The 19,618-nt window shown below is 55.7% G+C and overlaps 5 protein-coding genes across 5 annotated transcripts; 1 reads left to right on the top strand and 4 right to left on the bottom strand.

Moving 5' to 3' along the window:
* Positions 1–1,241: 1,241 nt before the first annotated feature.
* GCG54_00012177 (Protein STE50) lies at positions 1,242–2,890 on the bottom strand (the record flags this gene model as incomplete). The annotated part of the gene is made up of 3 exons (XM_045412063.1): positions 1,242–2,257; positions 2,316–2,477; positions 2,542–2,890. Coding segments are annotated over 3 exons (1,527 nt in total), but the record flags the coding sequence as incomplete, so codon positions are not given.
* Positions 2,891–8,472: 5,582 nt separating this feature from the next.
* GCG54_00012176 (uncharacterized protein) lies at positions 8,473–8,820 on the bottom strand (the record flags this gene model as incomplete). The annotated part of the gene is made up of 1 exon (XM_045412062.1): positions 8,473–8,820. One exon carries the CDS (start codon positions 8,818–8,820, stop codon positions 8,473–8,475), a length of 348 nt encoding a protein of 115 aa, XP_045263846.1.
* A 1,115-nt stretch (positions 8,821–9,935) lies between these two features.
* On the top strand, positions 9,936–11,423 carry GCG54_00012175 (uncharacterized protein; the record flags this gene model as incomplete). The annotated part of the gene is made up of 1 exon (XM_045412061.1): positions 9,936–11,423. The coding sequence occupies one exon, from the start codon at positions 9,936–9,938 to the stop codon at positions 11,421–11,423; it is 1,488 nt and encodes a 495-aa protein (XP_045263845.1).
* Positions 11,424–11,684: 261 nt separating this feature from the next.
* Positions 11,685–13,242, bottom strand: GCG54_00012174 (Glucose/mannose transporter GlcP; the record flags this gene model as incomplete). Its single annotated transcript, XM_045412060.1, has 4 exons — positions 11,685–12,401; positions 12,456–12,857; positions 12,919–12,939; positions 12,988–13,242. The coding sequence occupies 4 exons, from the start codon at positions 13,240–13,242 to the stop codon at positions 11,685–11,687; spliced, it is 1,395 nt and encodes a 464-aa protein (XP_045263844.1).
* A 2,585-nt stretch (positions 13,243–15,827) lies between these two features.
* GCG54_00012173 (External alternative NADH-ubiquinone oxidoreductase) lies at positions 15,828–17,694 on the bottom strand (the record flags this gene model as incomplete). Its single annotated transcript, XM_045412059.1, has 3 exons — positions 15,828–15,901; positions 15,957–17,261; positions 17,322–17,694. 3 exons carry the CDS (start codon positions 17,692–17,694, stop codon positions 15,828–15,830), a joined length of 1,752 nt encoding a protein of 583 aa, XP_045263843.1.
* Between the last annotated feature and the right edge of the window lie 1,924 nt (positions 17,695–19,618).

Here is a 19,618-nt window from a genome sequence, read left to right as displayed (position 1 = left end):
ATCCGAACTTGACCACCCCAAACCCCCCTGCTTTGCGCATCTCACCCAGGAAGAAAAAAACGTGTCAAACGTACATACATCAAGAAAGGCACATGTCATTCGTATCAACCACCCCCCTAAACCCACTCACACACGACGTCCCGACTCCCCCAGCACAGCCTCCTCCTCAGCTACGCTACGCTACTCCCCCGAACCAGAGTTGCACAATCTCCGGCACCGATTGACACACACGCGCAAATCTCACCGTTCGTCATCCCATCCCCCCCTCCCCCAAACCTCGAACGGGGCGGATCCCCCGTGCTTCTAGAAGGAAGAAACCTTGACGCGATCGACCTCCTTGGCAGCATGTAAACGCGTAAGAACCGGCGCATCTCTTCTCGAGAGATCGTCCCTACTTCCTCCCGTGGGCACAGCAGCCGAACGGATCTGGCACGAGTATCGGATTAACATCCAAAGGGGGCTGGCTCATTCTGGCTTCCCCTCTCTACACTACAGTAAAATGCATCTGTCGTTCACACAAGGTCTGGATGGCGCGCATTTCCAATGAATGGTGAATAAAATAATGCCAAGAATCAGAAAAAAAGAGCTCCCTTTGATAGCTTTCGCGAGATGTCTCTTATCACACGTAGCAGCTGCCATCCTCCTCTTGTATCCAATCCCGTCAAGTAGTGCTGTTGGTTGCACGTTCGCTCTACAGCTCATCAGACCACCTCCGAAGCCAGTGTTGACACCGTACATCTATCCCCGCTTACACCCAGCGTAAGCCCCATCCATACCCTAGGTCCCCTTCCTCCTGCCCCTCCTCCCCTTCCTCCTACCAAATGGACAAAAATATTTCAACAGCTTCGAAAGAAGGATAGCTCCGTAAGACGGTTCCCGGTACAATGTCTCGTTCGTCCATGGCCTTGGGAGCTCCTACATAAAAAACAATTTTGCTCGGATCCACGTTTCGAGTTCGGACAGCCCAGGAACAGTTGCGAGACGAAACACCGTGGAGAGACCCCGCCCAGTCGAACCCACACAATGTTTCCGCAACAGGTATTCCAAAGCAGTCGTGTCTTCCCCTTGCGCAGCGCTATGCAGGTAAACTCCAACTCCGGTACGCTCTGGTCCATTTGAGCTTGCAGCCCCGCATCCCACATGCGGCTGCTTTTCCACTCAAGATAATTCGGATGTGAAATAAGTTAAATCATTGAAGGATAAGGGTACACATCGATGGTGATCAGCAGTGGTATCGCCCCCTAGATGATACCACCTGGCGGATCGTAGCCAGATGCCGCTCCCCTTGCCGAAAGCCCGGCGCTCCCTGGCTGTTCTGATGATACATCGACTTGAGCGTTGTTCGTCTTCCGTAACATAAACATGGGCTTCTTGCCCTCTTTATCCAGCTGCTTGAACAAGATGAGGGGCTTCTCTTCCAATCCTAGACAGCGCTCTTGATCTCCGTAAACAATGTAAAGGGCGTACTGATCCCAAGGCGCATTGATTTGGTATTTCTTGAGCGCGGCGGGCAGCACTTTGTAGCACGGGTCGTCCATGCTGACTCGGAAGGACTTGAAGATTTCGACGGATGCGTTGCTCGTGCTCGGGGTGTCGGGGGCGGGCGTCGGCCCACGTTTCGGAGCCACGGGCTGTTCGCGGCCTCTGTAGCCTTGATCGTTTTCGGCGAAAGTAGACCTTGTTGAGGGGGTCGGCACGTCGGAACGGTAGGACCGAGAACCGAGAGTCGCGCCGCCAAGGGTCGGAGGGGACGTTGGAGAGGGCATATTCGGAGACGGGTAACCGGGGGACGTAGCTGTGGCTGAGCCATTCATGGCGGCCAGGTGCGACGAGGACAACACGGCTCTTTCCGCTGCGTTTGAAGGGTCCAGAGACTGCTCCATCCTTTCGTGAGTTGTCTGCAGATGCGACGGCGATGTGTTCTTCGGCGTCGTTCCCAGCATGATTCTCTTGGTGGAATACTGTCTCTTGAGACTCATGGATTGGGTGGAGGAGGGTGTCGGGGCTGGCGGCGAAACGGTCTCGTATCCGTAACTCTGATTGTTGTTGGTTGACACATTTGGAAGTGGTTGTGACGAGTCCTTTGCCAGCCTCAGAGCCGGCAGCATGTCCTCCCGCAAGCGTCTGAAATCGTCCGTCAGTCGACGCAAATCCTGCTCGACCAAGCTCATCCGTTCGTCGCGCAGACGGAGCTGCTCAACCAAGTGCTTGATATCTTTGAGGGTCGCTGTCGCGTATTGCGCCTCGGCATCGGCGGCTGAAGAGATCCCAAGGTCAGCTAATCGGATTTAAGAACGGAGCACAGCACCACCTACACAACGGCACGTAGTGGTCGCTTTCTATGGGAATGTCCTGGGCCTTTTTTACGTCGTAGACGCTCTTTAAAATGGTGAGGCGATGGCCAACACTGGCAATGCCCATAGACTTGAGGTCGTCATGCTGCAGAGCGACCAGAGCCTCGCCGACGATCTCGTTTTCTGTCCCAAAGGTCAGTCAATTGTCACGTCACCCTCGGATGGCGACGGGACAGGATGGACTCACCAACAAAGCGATCGGCGTATTGTGGCAGGCCAATTGTGCTAATAAAGTCGGCGCACTCGTCAGCGGTCCACTCGGAGATGATGGTCTCGGGCAAGCGGTCGGCGCTGCTGCGATGGCCGTAGGTAGTAGGGGTATGTTCGTTTGAGGAGGGCAGCTCGGAATCGATTGGCGATGCTTCGCTGTTGGTGACTGGGGAGTTGGGCCCAAGGCTGCGCTCGTATTCGTCGTCGGCGTCCGACTCCGCGTAGGCGGTGCCTGAATCGAAATTCATGGCTGGTGTGGCCGTCGTGGTCCTCCTCGTCGTTGTCGCCGTCGTGGTCGTCGTGGTCGGCAGCGATGGGGAACAATGCTAGCTGGAGTGCAGATGGGCAGTGTAAAAGGAGATTGGCGGTTAAAGAGGCAGCGATAGGCTACAGGAGAAGAGACAATGGAAAGGAGGAGAAAGGCAGGATGACGAATCGGGGTGGTGTCGAGAAGCGCCGACGGTGCCCTCAGCGTGAGGAGTCGGTCGTGGCGGCGGCTGCGGGGGCCCGTTGCAGAAGAGATTGGAAGTGTGGGAGCAGCACACGTTGGAGGCGTCGGGTTGGCAGAGGAGGAATCATGAGCATCGAAATCAGAAACCTCGGCGTCAGGTCGTCCTCATCGGCGTGCAGTCGAGAGAGACAGCGTTGAAGGAGATGTCGCGAGGCTCGATAGAAGGCACGCTAGGAAGACTAGACTGCAGAAGTAGGAGGACAGGTCAGGTCGAAGACGGGATCGTCGTTCGGGTTCGGGCTGAGGCGAAAAAAGGTGGAGGAAAGGCTGGTAGAAGCAGCGACGGGATGGGATTGGATTGAATCGGCTTGGGAGGACGAGTTGGCGGGCAGGTACACGGTTGGTGGTGTTGGACGGCGCATGGAGCGAGGTACCTCCAGGTCCGCGTCGCAGGCACTTTTAGTACGATGCAGGAAGTACCTTCTGCGAAGGTACCCAAGAGGCAGGCAAGGCACTGGTAGGTAGGGTGCCTAGGTAAGGTACGATCTGGGATTCCGACCTTCTAATGGTGGTCTGCTGCTTTGAGGGGTTCCAATGCCGCCGCTGCTGCCCGCCGCTTAGGTACCTTACCTTTAGGTGTGCCCCGGTGCTGCTACCTAGGAATTGCTTGCAGCGTGCTGCCCATGCTACCTGCAATGGCGCTCGCTGAACGAACAGCTCCCTCACCTCCGCCCCTCCACCTCAGGTGCAGGGCAGGCGTGGAAGGGATCCAGGTAGGGCCCCAGCAGTACTTCTGCCCGCCATCCAGTGACAAGAGCGCCCTGGTGCCTGTGCCAGCCCGGTAGCAGCAGCAGTAGCGTAATAGATATGGATGGGTACCTTAGCAGAGACCTTGGCCGAGCCAGGGCCAAGACCATGACCATGCCCAGGAGAGGACCACCACGGCCATGACCAGGACCAGGACTGGCCCACGACTGGGATGCCACCCTCACCTTCACTCACACTTGAGGCTTTGGGGGCTCTAATATGCAGTACCCAAGTACCTTCCATGCTCTGCTCTCTGCAGAAGACGGGACTCTCTCACGCACACGACAACCGAGGGGCCCTCCTCACCCTCACCCTCTCTCTCTCTCTGAGGTGGGAGCTTGGAGGGGACCCATTTGTCTGCTCCCGTGCTTGTCTCGAAGTAGCCGCTGGGCCAGAGGCACTCCATGCGTCGTGAAGCTGTGGTGTTGCGATGCTGCCGTGCCATTGCTGTCTGTGCCTTGCTGCGTCCCATACTCAGGGAGGCAAGTCTCTTCTTCCATCTACCTTACCCTAAGGCAGGGCATCATGTCGATATTGCTCACTTTTCCATAAGCATATAAAAACCTCATCGGCCTAATTACGTTACCCATCCCTTACCGAGCTGAAGAGAGGGGGGGAAACTTGCAAAACAAAACAATATCCGTCCCCAATATCATCACAGCCATGCCAGCGAGCCATGCACTACCCAGCCCGGCCCATTACCGCGGCCCCAACGCCTGTGTTAGCGCCCAAGGGGGTCATCCCTGCGCCCACGACGCGATCCAATTGCTTGCTCGACATCCTCCTCCAGCCTGAGAAGCTCTTACACAGGCCTCAGCCGTCGAGAGGCAAAAAGACACTTAAGGTAAGATAGGCAACATACAGACATATATGCTTCATATTGCTATGCCATGGATGTAGGGGAAAACCCTCCCCGGCAACAAAGACAAGACAGACAAGACACGGACAGCTGTCTTTGCTTCTCCCCCAGAGACATACATTGACCTCAGAGACATGGCATCCATCCCAAACACGCGTACCACCACTCTCTGCTGCGTAGTATGGGCTTTTGTGGGAAGAGACGTCGTTGGCATGTTCCAGAAGCCAACCCAGCCGCCGTCGCCTCCATCCTATTGGATCCTGCATGTGCCACAGTAATCAAGTAAACAACGGAATAAGAAAATAGGGGGAATCTCTGACCCAGAGAAACAAGAGATTTTGACGGCATCCAAAATGAAAAACGGCCTGGTCACTCGGTAATTGGGACCGAACTGCCCAGCAGTTGCCAATCGCTTTCCGTCCTCCGGGTCCACTCTGTGCACCTCTCGACAGTCGATATCCGTACCTTGCACCATCCCGCCTTACCTTCCGTGCCTTGGCCTTCCACTCTTGCAAAGAGAAAGTGATGTGTCGTCTGCCTCCCGTCCGTGTTTAATGACGATTCTCCCATAACTTCCGGCTTCAATCTCGACAATTCGACCCTCCACACATACAGAACACAGATTGGAGATTGGACGGACGACGACTCTAACAAAGGGGGGAACAACCCGAAGAAACAGACTCGGGAACCCGCTTGAAAGAGCCATGCAGTGAAGTCATTATCAGATGCTTTTGCCGTTTTCCTTTTTGCTTTACCGTCCAAGCACTCGCACCCTAACCAACCACGTCTCTCAATTTGCAAATGCTGTCAAGTCAAAGTATGGATTACCTCTCCATCCAAAGGGCCCAACCCGACTGACTTGCTTTCCCAGGTACCTCGTCTCTGTCTCACCCGTCGCTCTCAGAGAAAGTACCGCCGCAGGGTGCCCTTTGTGTCGCCCGGCAAGAGTCCCGACGGTGGCCTCCGCACCTCCTCTGCCCAAAACGGCGCCTCCAGGGTTGATACTGGTTGCCTTCCATATGCAAACCCTTTCCCAGAAACACGCCAGCTACCTCATCACCTTGCAAGCCCACTGCTTGGTTGACCAAGAGTAACACCCAGTGCTCCATTCACAGCTTCGCCCTTGCGATGCTCCCCCAATGGCAAAAAGAAAACTCCCGACTGGCCCCCCCAGCCGCACCAGCACCGCCCACGAAAGCTCCAGCTCTCCTCCCAACTGGCTGGCCTCGACTGCTCCAGAGACGCACAATGACAGAACCGCGAAGCCTTCGGGTACGCGGCCCTCCATCTGGCCAAACGGAACGAATCCCACAGTTACGTTTCGAACGCGCCTTCAACGGGGTTCCGTCGTCCCACGCATTCTAGACCACCATCGCCCGCGCTCTCACTTCCAGCTCTTCCCACAATTCCCCCAGCTGCTCCATCTAACATTAAGATCGGAACCAAAGCCAAAACACAAATGAGGCATTTTTCTCAAGTCATTGAGAACGCAATCTCTCATATTACACCTCTTCTCGACGACGTGAGCGACTTTATCAAGTCGACGCCGTCCATCATTAAACATTATGGATCGGCATCCACCCCGCCGCTGCAGCTTGACCAAGCTTGTCAACGACGCCGCCGTCTTGGCACTATATGGCAAACTCGCGACAACCACATCAAGCTACCATCTGCAACCCGCTGGACCCCCAATTTTAAAAACAGAAACCCTACAAGGCTGCTGAGTCTGTCGAGGTCTGATAAGCGGTCGCCGGCTTCGAGGAGAACAGTGATAGCGACAACAACCTTGTTGACCCTGCGTCGATCATCCTCGGCTTTCTTGGTGTCTCTTTTCCAAGCTGCCGCGGTGTCGACTCAATGTGCGCGACTCAAAACAGACATTGTCATCGTCTCTACTTGACCAAGGTTGTTGTTCATCGCAACTCTGTTTTCGCCGCGGCACAGCCACTTTCTTGTTTCTTTCGTCTCGTCTGGACTTTCTCCCAGCTGAACCTCCTTCCTCGGCTGTAACGGCCGAGAGGAAGGAGGAAAGTGTAGACGCTGCCCGTGATGGCCTGCATCGCCAGATTTTCTTCAGGAAATCAAATTAATTGAAGGCGAGGCCAAAGGCGCCCGTGGAGGAAAATCAAACCCGCCTTCAAGATGCTGTTCCCCAACTCGTTGTCTGGGTTTCAGGCCCCATGCCGACCCATCCGTATGAGACGTTCCCAAAAATGTCCAAGTAGGTCCTTTCACGAACGTCTCACACGCCAGGGCTAAGCCATTCCTCACCTGGCTCGCCCGAACCAACGTCCAGCCAAAGACAAGCTCACGCGCGGTTGTTCGCGCATAGATAAAAAGACAGCCATCCACCAGGAGTGGGACGAAGGAAAAAAGTTGGGCCTAGTATCCAGTCTCTCGGTTGCCGACCACTACCAACTTAGACCAGAGGAGGGGGGGAGCCATCTTCGTCGTATGATTCCGGCGAGCGCCCTCGTTTCTCAGACCATATCGTATCTGGATGTCTTCTCGGAGAGTCGGGTCCCGAAGGAAGCGACCGACCTCCTGTCATCCCCAGCGTCCATGTTACCATTTCACCTGGCCCATGCGACTTCGTCCTCGGGAATCGCACGACGTCTCACAGCATTTCCAATTCCTGCCAGGGACCACAACACGAAACGCAACCTTATCTGTCTCATAATTCCAATCTCCAGACGAGGAAAGAGAAATTTCGCGACCAAATCCACTAGAGCTCAATATTCATCTCAAACTTTGAACCCCCGTGCGCCGTAAACCACCATCTGGAGGTTCTCTCTCCTTTGCACAGGATTGCTCTCAGTGTTTTGAGCCGGAATTGCCTCCGAGACGCTTACTGACTGGCCGGCCGCCCCCTTCCTGCTTCCTCCAAAAGATCCCATCTTTATTTCCCAAGTGAAAAAAAGCCCGAAACCCCGATCGCCGTTCCTCTCCCGCCGGCGAACAAGCGCACGATCCTCTTACACCGGTTCGCCAACGTCACGCCGTCTCCCAGCCGAACCTAAAATGGCGCTGCTCAACTTCGCCGGCCCTTTCCGCAACAGGCAAAGAATCGACCTTACCGTCGCTGTCCGTCGTGTGCCCGTCACTTGCGTGAAAAGGAGACAAAATCCTTCCTGCCCTCCCAATCCCCAAGACCTAGATAAACTTCCACGCTAGAGAGTCCTTCCGATCTGACGCCCGTCCTCCATCTTACGCCAGACTCACATTAGGATCCGAACTACAGCTCGCTCGGCCGAGAAGAGGCCTGCGTGGCGCCTCCACTTCATCGTTCAATCCCCTGGATCCACGCTCTCTTTTCTCCCCATCCACGGAATAAGAGATACTTCCCGAGAGTAATTGCCCAGGCTCCGGGTGAGTTTGGAGGCAGAAAGATCAGCTCGACACCCCAAAATCATAAGATGCCCCCCGCTCCTCCCCTCCCCCTGATTCTTCATCATCAGTCATCAGCAATCCGATCTTTCGCCAAAAACTTCTGCAAACATTGGGCTGGGTTCCGCAGGAACGTGGTGAAGCCGGAACTTGCCATGCTCATGGATCCATCTGGCCTTCCAAACCGCCAACTTACGGTATGGAATGTGTGCCTTTATCTGGGAAGGCAAACAGAGAGGCGACGAACCCAAAATGCGGACGATCCTCGCCGCCATCATTGGCTTCATCCGAGCTCCCGGAAGGTTGTCCCGTTCTAGTACGCCTTACGATCTTTTAGGCGGCCCCGTCGTCATCGTCGTCCGCGCTTCGGAGCAGTGTGGTGATTTTCTGGACGAAAAGTTGTTCTAGACGCCCATCCGCGTATCGTCAGACTTCGTCATTGTGTGTGTGCGCGTGTGTGCCTCCGACCCGGATGTTCCATCGATTTTCTTCCCGCGCGCGGGGTAAGTACGGTCTGGGCCCTGGGGATGACAGCTGTCCTGGTGCTCGGGCCCGGCGTCTGAAGTCGGGAAAGGACGCAGAGGACGTCGATTTCGGTAGGCAGCCGGCGATGCTGACTTTGCGCGTGAGTGTAGTCCGTAAAAGCTGGACTGTATATCGGAATCCACTGTCGGACACCCGCCTTCGCGGGCCATCTTTGTCAGCTTAGTGATATTGTCGACGACGTGATACTGAGGTTGTACTGCCCACATTCTTGGATCGGCACGCAACTTTGCTGTGGTCGTATGCCCAAGGCTCGCGGAAATGTGCCCGGTGCAAGAAAACGAGGACTAGACATTTGTGACTGGACGATCAATGGGAATTTCAACCCGTATATGTGTTGAAAAAGGCTTAGTCCAAAGTTGCGATGTTGTGATTATGTGTCCCACTGTGAGAAGTTTGGGTTGAGAGTTTAGCTCGAGTGACGGGATCGGGGAAGGGAGAGCATTGCATTTACCACACCGGTCTCGAATGGAAGGTATTGTACTGCCAATACAATTGCTTGGATAATATTTCAAGTTTCGGCTATCATCTTGTCTCTAAGGTAGGTGGTATCTTAGCAGCCATTTGCAACTTAACATCATCATATCATGGATTGCCAACATGGTGTCGCTAGTTCATAATGGGGGTGCGTTTCAAAGCAGTAAGTTATCTTAGTAAACCAATATAAGGATGGTCGTGTTTTCTTGTTTAGCAAGTAGGTACGAATAATTTCGCCTTTGTGTTAAGCTCTACATCATCGTTATCTACGGGAAAGCTTCCAGGTTACTTCTACTTGGACATAAAGCGATTAGCAAGTTTGGGAGCAGGTAGAAAGTCCCCGGGGGCAGCCGCGTCGCAACGATCGCAGCTTCCTTCCTAGAGTTGGAAAAGTCTGACGTGAACGAGGCCAATGGGTGGATGAATCACTGGCAGACTGACAATCTCAATCTACCTAGAGGGAAAGAACAACCCAGAGGTGCGCCTTCCTCTTACACCTGCCTCCTCCCTCACCTACCTCCCACGCCCTCAACCGCCTTCCCACAAAATCATTTTTGAACGAGGTCCTCTCTCACCTTTCTGTTTACCACCCTCCCTTCCCTTAACAACACCTCTCCCAGGAGAAAAACAAATCTCTTTCTTCCTTCTGCAGCCCATATTCACATACACAAGGTACGCTCTCAAACGTATTTATCCTTCCCCCTTTCACTGTCTGATTGTTCCCTTGAAGCTATCGCCTTCCCGGTGAAAAGAAACCTCTTGGCAGTTTTCTTTTTGTCTTGCACAAAACACACATCCCACCTGCTTCTTGGATCTTCTTGGAAAGAACGCCTTGGAGATCGTCAAGATGGACGGTGTGAACCATCCCGTCTCCTTCCGCTGCGGCGACAGCGAGTTCGCCTTTGGAAACAACCCGCGCGCAGACTCTCTGACCCTTACCTGGACTGCCCCTGGCAAGAACGATAACGAGAACAACAATCCTGCCGGTAACCAGGCCATTGCCCACCAGAACTTCGACGGCAATGCCAATGCCGGAGACAATGGTAATGGAGCCAACAACCAGGGAAATGACCGCAAGAGACGCCGCGTCCACGTCGAGATTGAGAAGCATCGCGTCACCGTCCTGAAGCTCGGATCCGATGTGGCCTTCGACTTCAGGTCTGCCGCTGCCGAGTCTGAGAGACAGCTGGCCAACACCATCACCGAGCGCGACCAGCTCCAGGCCCAGCTCACCAACATTGCTGGTGTCCGCGAAAACTTGCAGCATCAGTGTGACGACTTGAAGCAGCAGCGCGACCGGTACTATACCGAGCTCGTCACCGTCACCCCTAGGACTGTCAGACTCCAGGCGGCGCACAACAACCTGCGCACCCAGCATGAAGCCCTCTTGGGTCAGAATGCTCAGTTGAAGACCGAGCTTGCCGCCTCTCAGGCCAACGTTCAGGTTCTGATCACCAACGACCGTGAATACCAGAAGCTCAAGGGAGAGCACGCTACTCTCAAGAATGACAATCAGGCTCTGAAGAACGAGTATGAGACCCTTCAAGAGCAGCACACTACTCTCAAGGCCGACCTCGAGGGCCAGACCGAGGAATGGGAGTACTTTCTTGGAAACCTACATCATGACGTGAACGAGGGAGGATTCGAATTCCGGATTAAGCAGGCAGAGGCAGAGGTCCGCGAAGTTCGAGACCAGATGGATGACCTTCAAGATGAGTATCGTCGTCTCGAGTCCGACAAGAACGAAGCTCTGGAGCATCTCGAAACTGCTCAATCCGAGCTGCAGGAGGCTAAAGAGGAGACCCAGAACCTCAAGAACGAGCTCGCCGAGCAGAAGGAGACTGAGGAGTACGTGCGCATTATTGAGAAGATGCTCGAAAAGGTCGCCAATGCGAAGAAGGGCGCTGAGGAGCACGTCCGCACTGTCGAGAACAAGCTTGAGGCCGAGACAGCTCGTGCCGCTGGTTACGCTTCTCAACTCCACCAGCTGCAGAAGGCCGCGAACCGGTCTACGGTCGAGGACAACGCCAACGGTAAGCTCGAGGTCAAGGAGCTCCAGGACAAGAACGCCACCAAGGACGTTCAGATCGCCGCCCTCGAGGCCGCCCTCAAGCAAGCTAATGAGAAGCAAGCCGACATGAACCGATGGGTTGCAAAGGATGTCTACCGAGCCAAGAAGAACAGCCGCCTCGGCGTTCCCAGTGCGACTGACAACATCATGGAGAAGGACTCGGAGGAGATGCGCACCCGTGCTCTTCGCCGCACTGCCGATGCGACGGAGAAGAACTCGGCCGAGGAGCTGCGTCGCGACCTGAACCAGGTGTTCCAGATTTGATCGAGAAAGATGACATTCTTTGGCTTCGGGTTTTGGCTTTGAGCAGGCATGTTGCTGGTTGGTAATGATGAACAACGGACAGGCACGGAAGGACGTAAATAGCACATTGGTGTAGCAAGACGGTCCTCGTCAGAACAAGTCAATCAGGATGATTTGGTATTGCTAAAATTCTCTATTTGATGTGAAATTGCTGTTAGACCGGACACATCGTGACACTACCCAACATGCTGCACCACCTCTCCTCCACCATCTCTTTCTCTCTTATTCCTCCTTATGTCCAATCCTAGGCAGGCAAAGCCACAGCCCAAGCATGATGCCCAAACACGCCAAGATAATGGGCTGCAGGACCTGCACACCCTTCGCCTGCGCCAACACACCGACCGCAAACGGCAGAATCGCCGCGCCGCTCCCGCCAAACGCCGCCGCGAACCCGATGGTGCTCACATGCAGGTGTCGCGGCAGCAGCTTCGTCGCCGCGACCACGACAGCCGGGAAGAACGGCCCGAGGAAGAAGCCCTGCAGCGCGACGGCGACGGCGGACACGTAAAACTGCGGGACGAGCCAGAAGAGCAGCTCCAGTCCCATGGCGACGGGGATGTAGATCGCGACAGCGAGCTTGACGCCGAGCTTGGGCGTAACGAAGCCGAGCAGGGCGCGGCCGAGGGTGATGCCGAGCCAGAAGCCGACGGAGGTCATGCCCGAGTCGAAGGGGTTCGCCTTGCGGACTTGGATCATGAACTGCACGATCCACCCGCCGAGGGAGACCTCGACGCCGACGTAGGCGAGGAGGAAGACGGCGCAGAGCCAGGAGACGCGGGCGTAGGGGCGCTTGAAGAGGGCGGCGCGCATGGTGCTGTTGCCGCTGCCGCCGTTGGGGGAGGAGGCGTTTGCTTGGGCGATGGTCTCGCGGTAGACGGCGCCGGTTTGGGTCCAGAAGGCGGAGGTGCACCAGACGAATTCGATGACTGCCATGCCGAGCTGTGTGCGATTGTTAGCGTTGGGCGGGAAAGAGACAGGGAGAGTGAAACGTACCAAGACGTAGTAGAACGTCCACCAGCCGAGCTTCCCCTTGTCGATCATGGTCGTGGCGATGAGCGGGCTCATGACGCCGCCGGCGCCGTAGAATGCATGCATGAACCCGAGGACCTCGTTGGCGCGGTCCATGTTGCCGATGTAGGCGTTCCAGGCGGCGTCGGAGATGCCGTTGCCGAAGCCCGCGAGGATGTAGACGACGACGAGGGCCGGGTACGGCGGGTGCTGGGAGATGACGACGTAGGCGGCGATGTGGCAGGAGGAGGCGATGACGGCGATGCCGCGCTGGCCGACCTTAAGGTGGATCCAATTGTTGAGCAGCGCGGAGAGGACGTAGCCCACGAACGGAGAGAGGAAGACCAGCGAGACGACGACGTAGGAGAGGTTGTAGTACGATTCGAGCTGTTGACGGGGGTTAGGTTAAGCTTGATGAGATGAGGATGAGATTGGAGTGAGCACTCACGTAGGGGATCAAGGCCTGGGGCTGTGTTAGTATTTTGAGCTGTGAGATGGGAGACGGGAGGTGACTTACACCGTAGGCAGCGTCATTCGCGCCCGAGACGAAGAGGCTCCAGAAGCAGGAGAGCACCCTGTTCGCGTTGGCCCTGGGATAGTTCCATTTCTGGGTGACGGTGGCCGTTGTCGTCGGCGCCGGGAGACCGCCGGTGATGTCCTCATGCGAGCCCAGGCGGTGGCCTTCGGAGTTGAGGAGCGTGGCGTTCTTGGGGTTGGGAGGACGGTTCAGCTGTTGCAGCTGGACGGTCGAGGTTGACGATGTGGCCGCCATTGTTTTCAATGCCGACGATGTCACGGGGGCACGGTCGAGGGGAATTGAGTTCAATGGGAAGTTGGCCAAGAGTCTGGCTCGGATTCTCGAGTCAATGGGTCGAGACTGGACCAAGCTCCTGGACGTGATGGGGAGAGGCAGATTTTATACGACACTTGACGTAGGACCGACGGGGGGGAGAAAATCTAGCAAACCGTGTACGCAATTGGATCTATCTGAACGGGGTGTATGTAATAATACATGCAACAGCAAGCATGTGGGACATGTCCAGGCGGCTCTGCGAAAAGCTCCTCCTGCGCTGCACCCTGGTTTCCCCAGCTTACGGGAGCCACCAGCTAGGATTTCTCTCACCCTGGCACGGAATATATTTCGCTGTAGGCGGAGCGGTGATGCAATTCAGGTTGGCTAGCCTGAGTCAACGGATCGTGCGCCCGACCGACCCAAGAACGAAAAGCAAATACACCACGAGGTCAACTTTAGGTAGGTCGATCCGCCGGTGTGTGAGCGGCAGAAGATTTATGCAGGCGGTTGAGCTGGGCCGAGTCACCGGCGCGGCGTTGACGCCCTTTCATTCGGCCGGCAAATCTCCGGGTCTGGAATTTTGCGGGGCTACATGGCCCCAGAGAGCCGGAAGGCAAATCCCGCTGGCAATTGGGGGATCTGTATCCGGATTGGGAGCATCTGCCAACTGCCCCCAGTGCGAGCGCGTGGGCAGTTCCGGCGGTGGACAGCTCCGCTAGGCTCCGCTGCCCCGCCCGTTGCGAACGACATTCCGCGCCGGTTCGTTTTGTCGGTGGCTCGCCGTTCGCCCACGAGGTTCAGGAGATCCGGGGTCACCGAAAGGCCGAGACGATCTTTGGGTGTGAAATGACATGTAACGAGCGGGAGATTCAAGCTTTTTCCAAGGTTTGAGAGGGTTTTGAAGGGTTCGTTGAGCTTACAATCGAGTTAACATACTCAATCGTTAGTATGCGAGAACTAAAAATCACATGAGGCTCATATATTTTCTGCATGCATGTCTAATGGTCCGAAACTCAATTCAAGCGACCACAGAATAGAGTTTCAACTTCAGTCTTAAAGCAAAATTTCCTGGCCAACGTCTTCTGCTCAACCCTCATCATCCAGGCTTGTAGCTTGTCACAGAAAAGGCTGGCGGAGATATGTCATACTCAAAAGCTATCAAAAATGTTCCCCTTACGAGGTTTTGCAACAGCCTCTTGATATGTCATGTTTTCCAGGCCAGTATGATTTAATCTAGACAGTTTAAAGCCTTGCTCGTAGAATTATGTTGTCGATTCTTTTTTTTCTTACCGTTAATGCGCTCTTCATGTCGTGCCTTGCCTGCAACACGACAAATTTCGGCAAAAAAACGCAGCGAGTAAGACTGAAGGTCTGGGATTAAAGAAACACGAGGCATGCGAGAGGATGAAAGACGAAGGCAGGATCGAGGGCCAATAACAACTAACGTTATTGCACCAGTATGAGAGAATAAAGGACAACCGCTTCTTTAGATCGATTCTCTCATCAAAGTCGGTGAGCATCTCCGGGTACCAGCCATATGTAGATACCCACAAACATGGTCTGCGGTCGGCACGGCATGGGGAGACCACAGACAGATCTAGAGCATCAAAGTGGCTGAAGTGAAGCCGAACAACCAGAATAGAACCCCAGAAACGAAGGCAGCCCACGCAAGGCCGCCCCATCGTGTTGATCACCCCCCCAGATAATTGCCCAATGCGAGCCCGTCCACATCACGCGGCACCTACATCCGATGCTACCACCGACCCAAGCCATCACCGACCCAACCTCCCGGATCAAGCAAGTCCTCCAAGGCAGGGATCTTTCCCAGACCAGAGGGCTCCTTCCGGCGTCCCGTCTCAACAGTCTTCGGCACTGCATGAGCTTCGGGCCGTCCCGTTGCTCAACGGCACCTTATCCAAGTGCGTCGGTGGACCAGGCGCCCGGCCGTTAGGGGCACGAGTGTCCCTGCAGTGCCTGCCCGTCATATATACGCCAAGAAGTAGTGGCGGGTCGTCTTTTCCCCGTGTCGCCTGTCTTCATGCCGCGCTGCGGATTGTACTTGGGCATCCCGAGAAGCTCCGTGGGGGCCGAGGCGACGACGGGCTGGAGATACCTCGGTGTCTGCGCAGCCAACATGCCGAGGCTCTTACGCACTTACAGGACCATGGTTGAGTTGAAGTACCGCCAGTTTCCGAATTGACGTCGAGCTGACGAACTAGGTCCATGTTTGTGTGGTCATTATTCAATTCGCACTCATCGAGCGTTACCAGGAACTCTTGGGAGCAGCATTGTACAGGTGTTATTGCGACAACTCATACAGGGTAGTCATATGTTTCCCCCCCTTCTTGGGGGATGATCGTGTGTGTCCAGTCTACCCAGTCTATCGTTCCGCGCCAGCCATTAAGCCGATCGATCTATCGTTTCGCTCCGGCACCATACACAAAAGAAGCGAAGAGAGACAGTTACACAGAAAACAAAGAAAAATGAACAAGTTTCAAGTCCCAGTGCCAAATGAGGCAGTAAACAATCGTAAACGCCTAGAACGACCTAACTGATCCTCGTACTTATTCTCGGGAAATGTCACGGCCAAAGACCTTGGACTTCAACCAGTCGTTGATGACCAGGAGACGGTTGCGAGCTGAGCGTTGTTAGCCTTTTGCATTCTCGATCAGGGACGTGATAATGGGACTTACTGCTGAAGCACATGGAAAGGTAAGCGGAACGCCAGAAGAGGTAGGTCATGCTACCACCGCTGGCAATGTTGCCGTTCCACCAGCTGACATCGGCGACAGCCTTCTCGCTGCCGATGTAGGCCAGAGAACCCTGGTGAGAGTAGTGGAAGGGCTTGATGTCCTTGATGCGACGGAGCTGGCGCTCGTGGGCCTCAATCTCCTTGGCAACCTCGGCAGCGTTGCCGGGCTTGACGTTCAGGTTCGCGCTGAGCTCCTGAACGCGGGCCTCCAGAGACTCTGTCCTGGCCATGTTGTTGAAGAGCTTGGCCAGGAAGTTGCCCTCCTGAGCGGCGACCTGGGCAGTGGGAGCGTAGCCAGCAACGGCACAGTCACCAATGGCCCAGATGTCACGGGCGCCCTGGACAACGAGGTACTCGTTGACGGCCAGACCGCGGCGGGAGTCCTTCTGAGCGGGGATCTTGGAAATGAGGTCGCGGACGATGGGGCGGACAGCGTTACCAGTTGCCCAGACGAGGAGACCGTAGGGGATGGTGAGAGTCTGCTGCTTTCCGTCAGGGCCGGTGGCCACGGCCTCAACGGTCTCGTTGGTGACCTTCTTGACCATGGTCTTGGTCAGGATGTCGATCTTCTCCTCCTGAAAGGTCTTCTCCGTGTACTCAATAAGCTGCTTGGAGAAAGACGGCAGGACGTTGGGGAGGGCCTCGATCAGGGTGACCTTGAAGCGGTCGGCGATCTCGGGAACCAGACGCTTGATGTCCTCCTCAAAGAAGTCCTGAAGCTCACCGGCGAACTCGACACCGGTGGGTCCACCACCAACAACAACCATGTGCATGAGACGGCTGATGTCCTCGGCAGACTGGTCCTTGAAGGCGGCGGTCTCGACACAGTCCATGATCTTCTTGCGAATAGCCTGGGCGTCACCAATCTCCTTCAAGAAGCAAGAGTTCTCGCGCACACCCGGGATACCGAAAGTGGCGTTCTCAGCTCCGACACCGACAACCAGCATGTCGTAGGAGACCAGGGTCTCGGACATGGAGCCCTTAATTTCCGAGTTATCCACGACCTTGACAACCTTCTTGACGGGGTCGATAGAGGTGGCCTCGGCTTCGTAGAACTTGACGGCGGCCTTCTTGTGGCGGAGGATGGTTCGGATAGGCTCCATGATGGAGCGGTGCTCAATGGTGCCGGTCGTGCATGAGGGGAGCAGAGGGGTGAAGAGGAAGTAGTTTCTGGGCGAGATGACAACGACGTTGTAGTTTTCCGTGTCGAGCTTCTTGAGCATGGAGACGGATCCCCAGCCAGTGCCTGGCAAGCAAAGTCAATATCAAAATGTCGCAATAACAGGAGCGGGCCGCGTGAATGTACCCAGGATAACCAGAGTCTTCTTGGTGGGGTCAAACTCGACTTGGTCCTCAAAGTGCCTGTCCTCGTAGACTTCGTATCCGACGTAGGCGAAGAGACCGAGAGTCGAGAGGTAGGTCAGGCGCCAGACCCATCTGAAGGTCTTGCGAATCTTGCCGGGCCTCTTGGGAGCGGCATCGGCGTACTCTCTGCGAAACTGGCGCGCGACGGTCCTGGAAACAGCTGCAGCAGCTGGCCTCGCGGCGACGGTGCGCAGGCCTGTTCTCGTGGCGGTGGTGAGGGTTCTGCGACCGGCGCTGGCAGCATTGCGCGGAGCTCTCGGGGCGAGCTGGGCGGCCGCGCGAAGGGAGCTCATGGCTCTGGCGGACGAAGCCATTGCTTCAATTGTCGATGGGAGGGAGGTCCCCGTTGACCGTTTGGGGAATGGGAAGTGGTTGAGGAAGGCGACGATGCAATGAGAGAAGGGGAAGGGAAAGAAAGAAAGAGAACGAAGCCGGAGGGGAAGGGCAACGATAAGGATGACCGGCTTCCCAGGTTGTGTGCGTTGGTGTGTGTGACGCACCTGGCAAGAGAGATTTAGCTGGCGGCTGGACCCTCCCAAGTCGGCGGTATTTTTTTCGCAGCTTGCAGAAAATTTCAGGTGCTACGGGGGTGAGGTCAGAGATAGCGCGCTCCGCTGCTGGTATCGACGGAAGCTTGGACGCAAACGAGGGGCTGTGATTGGGTCGACTGGGCGCGGAAGACTGTGGCCGACTGCGCTGTCGCTGACAAGAGGGAAGGTCTTGGCCGAATTACAGGGGAACCACTGCGTGGATACAGGGCACCTCAGGCACCTTGGATCCCGTCGTTGGCGGGGAGTATTCCCGCGCACTCTGCCCAGCAGCCGCGTCCCGTCTCTCTCTTCCCCCAATGGAGCGCTTGTTTTTTCCTCTATCAGAGTCATCGTGATGTGGATAGTGGTTTTTTCGGTGGGCCATCGGGGTTTACTCACCCTGATCCATCATCGCCAATTCACTACCAAGGACGGAGCAACGTTGAGGTGAGTGAGTCTAAGAGAGGAAGCCCCGCGCAAAGCAGTCCGCCAGCGCCGCCGCCAGCCCCGGCCGAAACCCGGCGTTTTGCCCGACTGACTCTATTTTTTTCTTTCTACGGGCCGCTCTGTCCGCTGCATCCTCTGCAATTCCACAAAGTACAAATGGGCCATTCACCAGGAATCTAAAATAAGACTGATGTCGTGATAGAACACACTAACCCCAGATGACCCAGAATCTCCATTGCGCTCTTTTTCCGCGCATATGCTCGCCCGGCGGCCTTGTTGTTGTCACGACACATACCTAATCATTACTTTACGTTACACACAATCGTCACTAATACCGCTCACGCGGCCCCACCTTCATCTCTGTCGCCAGCCACTCCATCGCAGAGCCGCCGTCGCTGCTGCTGCTGCTGCCGCTGATTTACTTTCACGACTTCATTTGCGCACATGCAACGCCAAAACATCAATCATATGAATATCACCTGCCATTCCCTCCCTCCGGAAACTCAATGGCTTGTGAAGACACCCCAGATCCCGCAAACTCCCATGAGATAACCTAGCCGCCTGCCACTTTAGCCGGCCCGATATGCGACTAGAGAACGCTGGCCTATGCCGCTTCTCCGAACCCCTCCGAAAGGCGACCGCCATATCTCGGGCTTGTGGAATCATGGATCTTGCCTTAGCTCGCGGCTCTTGGAGATGAAGATGACCCAACGGCGCTACGGATACTTTGGGTAGGGCTTGGAGTCACTTGCCCGAAATTGAAGGCCCCTCCCATATTCCGATGACTTGCCGATGCCCCGAGGATGGAGCAGACGTGCACTCCCCTCCGGCCGAAATTGCCCCCTCTTCGATCTCTACCTCCGCCGCGTCTCGCACCGCTGCCCACTCTGGCTGCCCCAGTCCGGTGCCTCGAGACGAGGCACCGCCTCCGGGGTGTTACCTGCCCTGAGCGGGCCGTGGGGTTCCACATTCCTCCTTCTCCCCGAAAGCGTCGCCGAGGCCGTCGGCACCGTCGGTGATAACGAATTCGGCTTTTGCGAGACACAGATCATCAATTAAACTTTGGCTTCTCTGCCCGGCTCGCATTTTCGTACAAAAGACAGCCTTGGCCCTCCCTCAATTCGTCACCGTCATCAAACTGTGCCAACTGCCCAGTCACAGTCTCTGCGTCCGTCTCAATGCCAAACCTCAGCAGCAGCAGCAGCAGCAGCAAGCAAGCACCCTCAGACCGGTTCACCAGAACCCCAGACATGTGGCTGCG

This window comes from Colletotrichum gloeosporioides, assembly GCF_011800055.1.
Source record: "Colletotrichum gloeosporioides strain Lc1 chromosome Unknown consensus_49, whole genome shotgun sequence".
In the NCBI taxonomy this organism is placed as follows: Eukaryota; Fungi; Ascomycota; class Sordariomycetes; order Glomerellales; family Glomerellaceae; genus Colletotrichum; species Colletotrichum gloeosporioides.
This window is presented reverse-complemented; position numbering and strand designations above follow the sequence as displayed.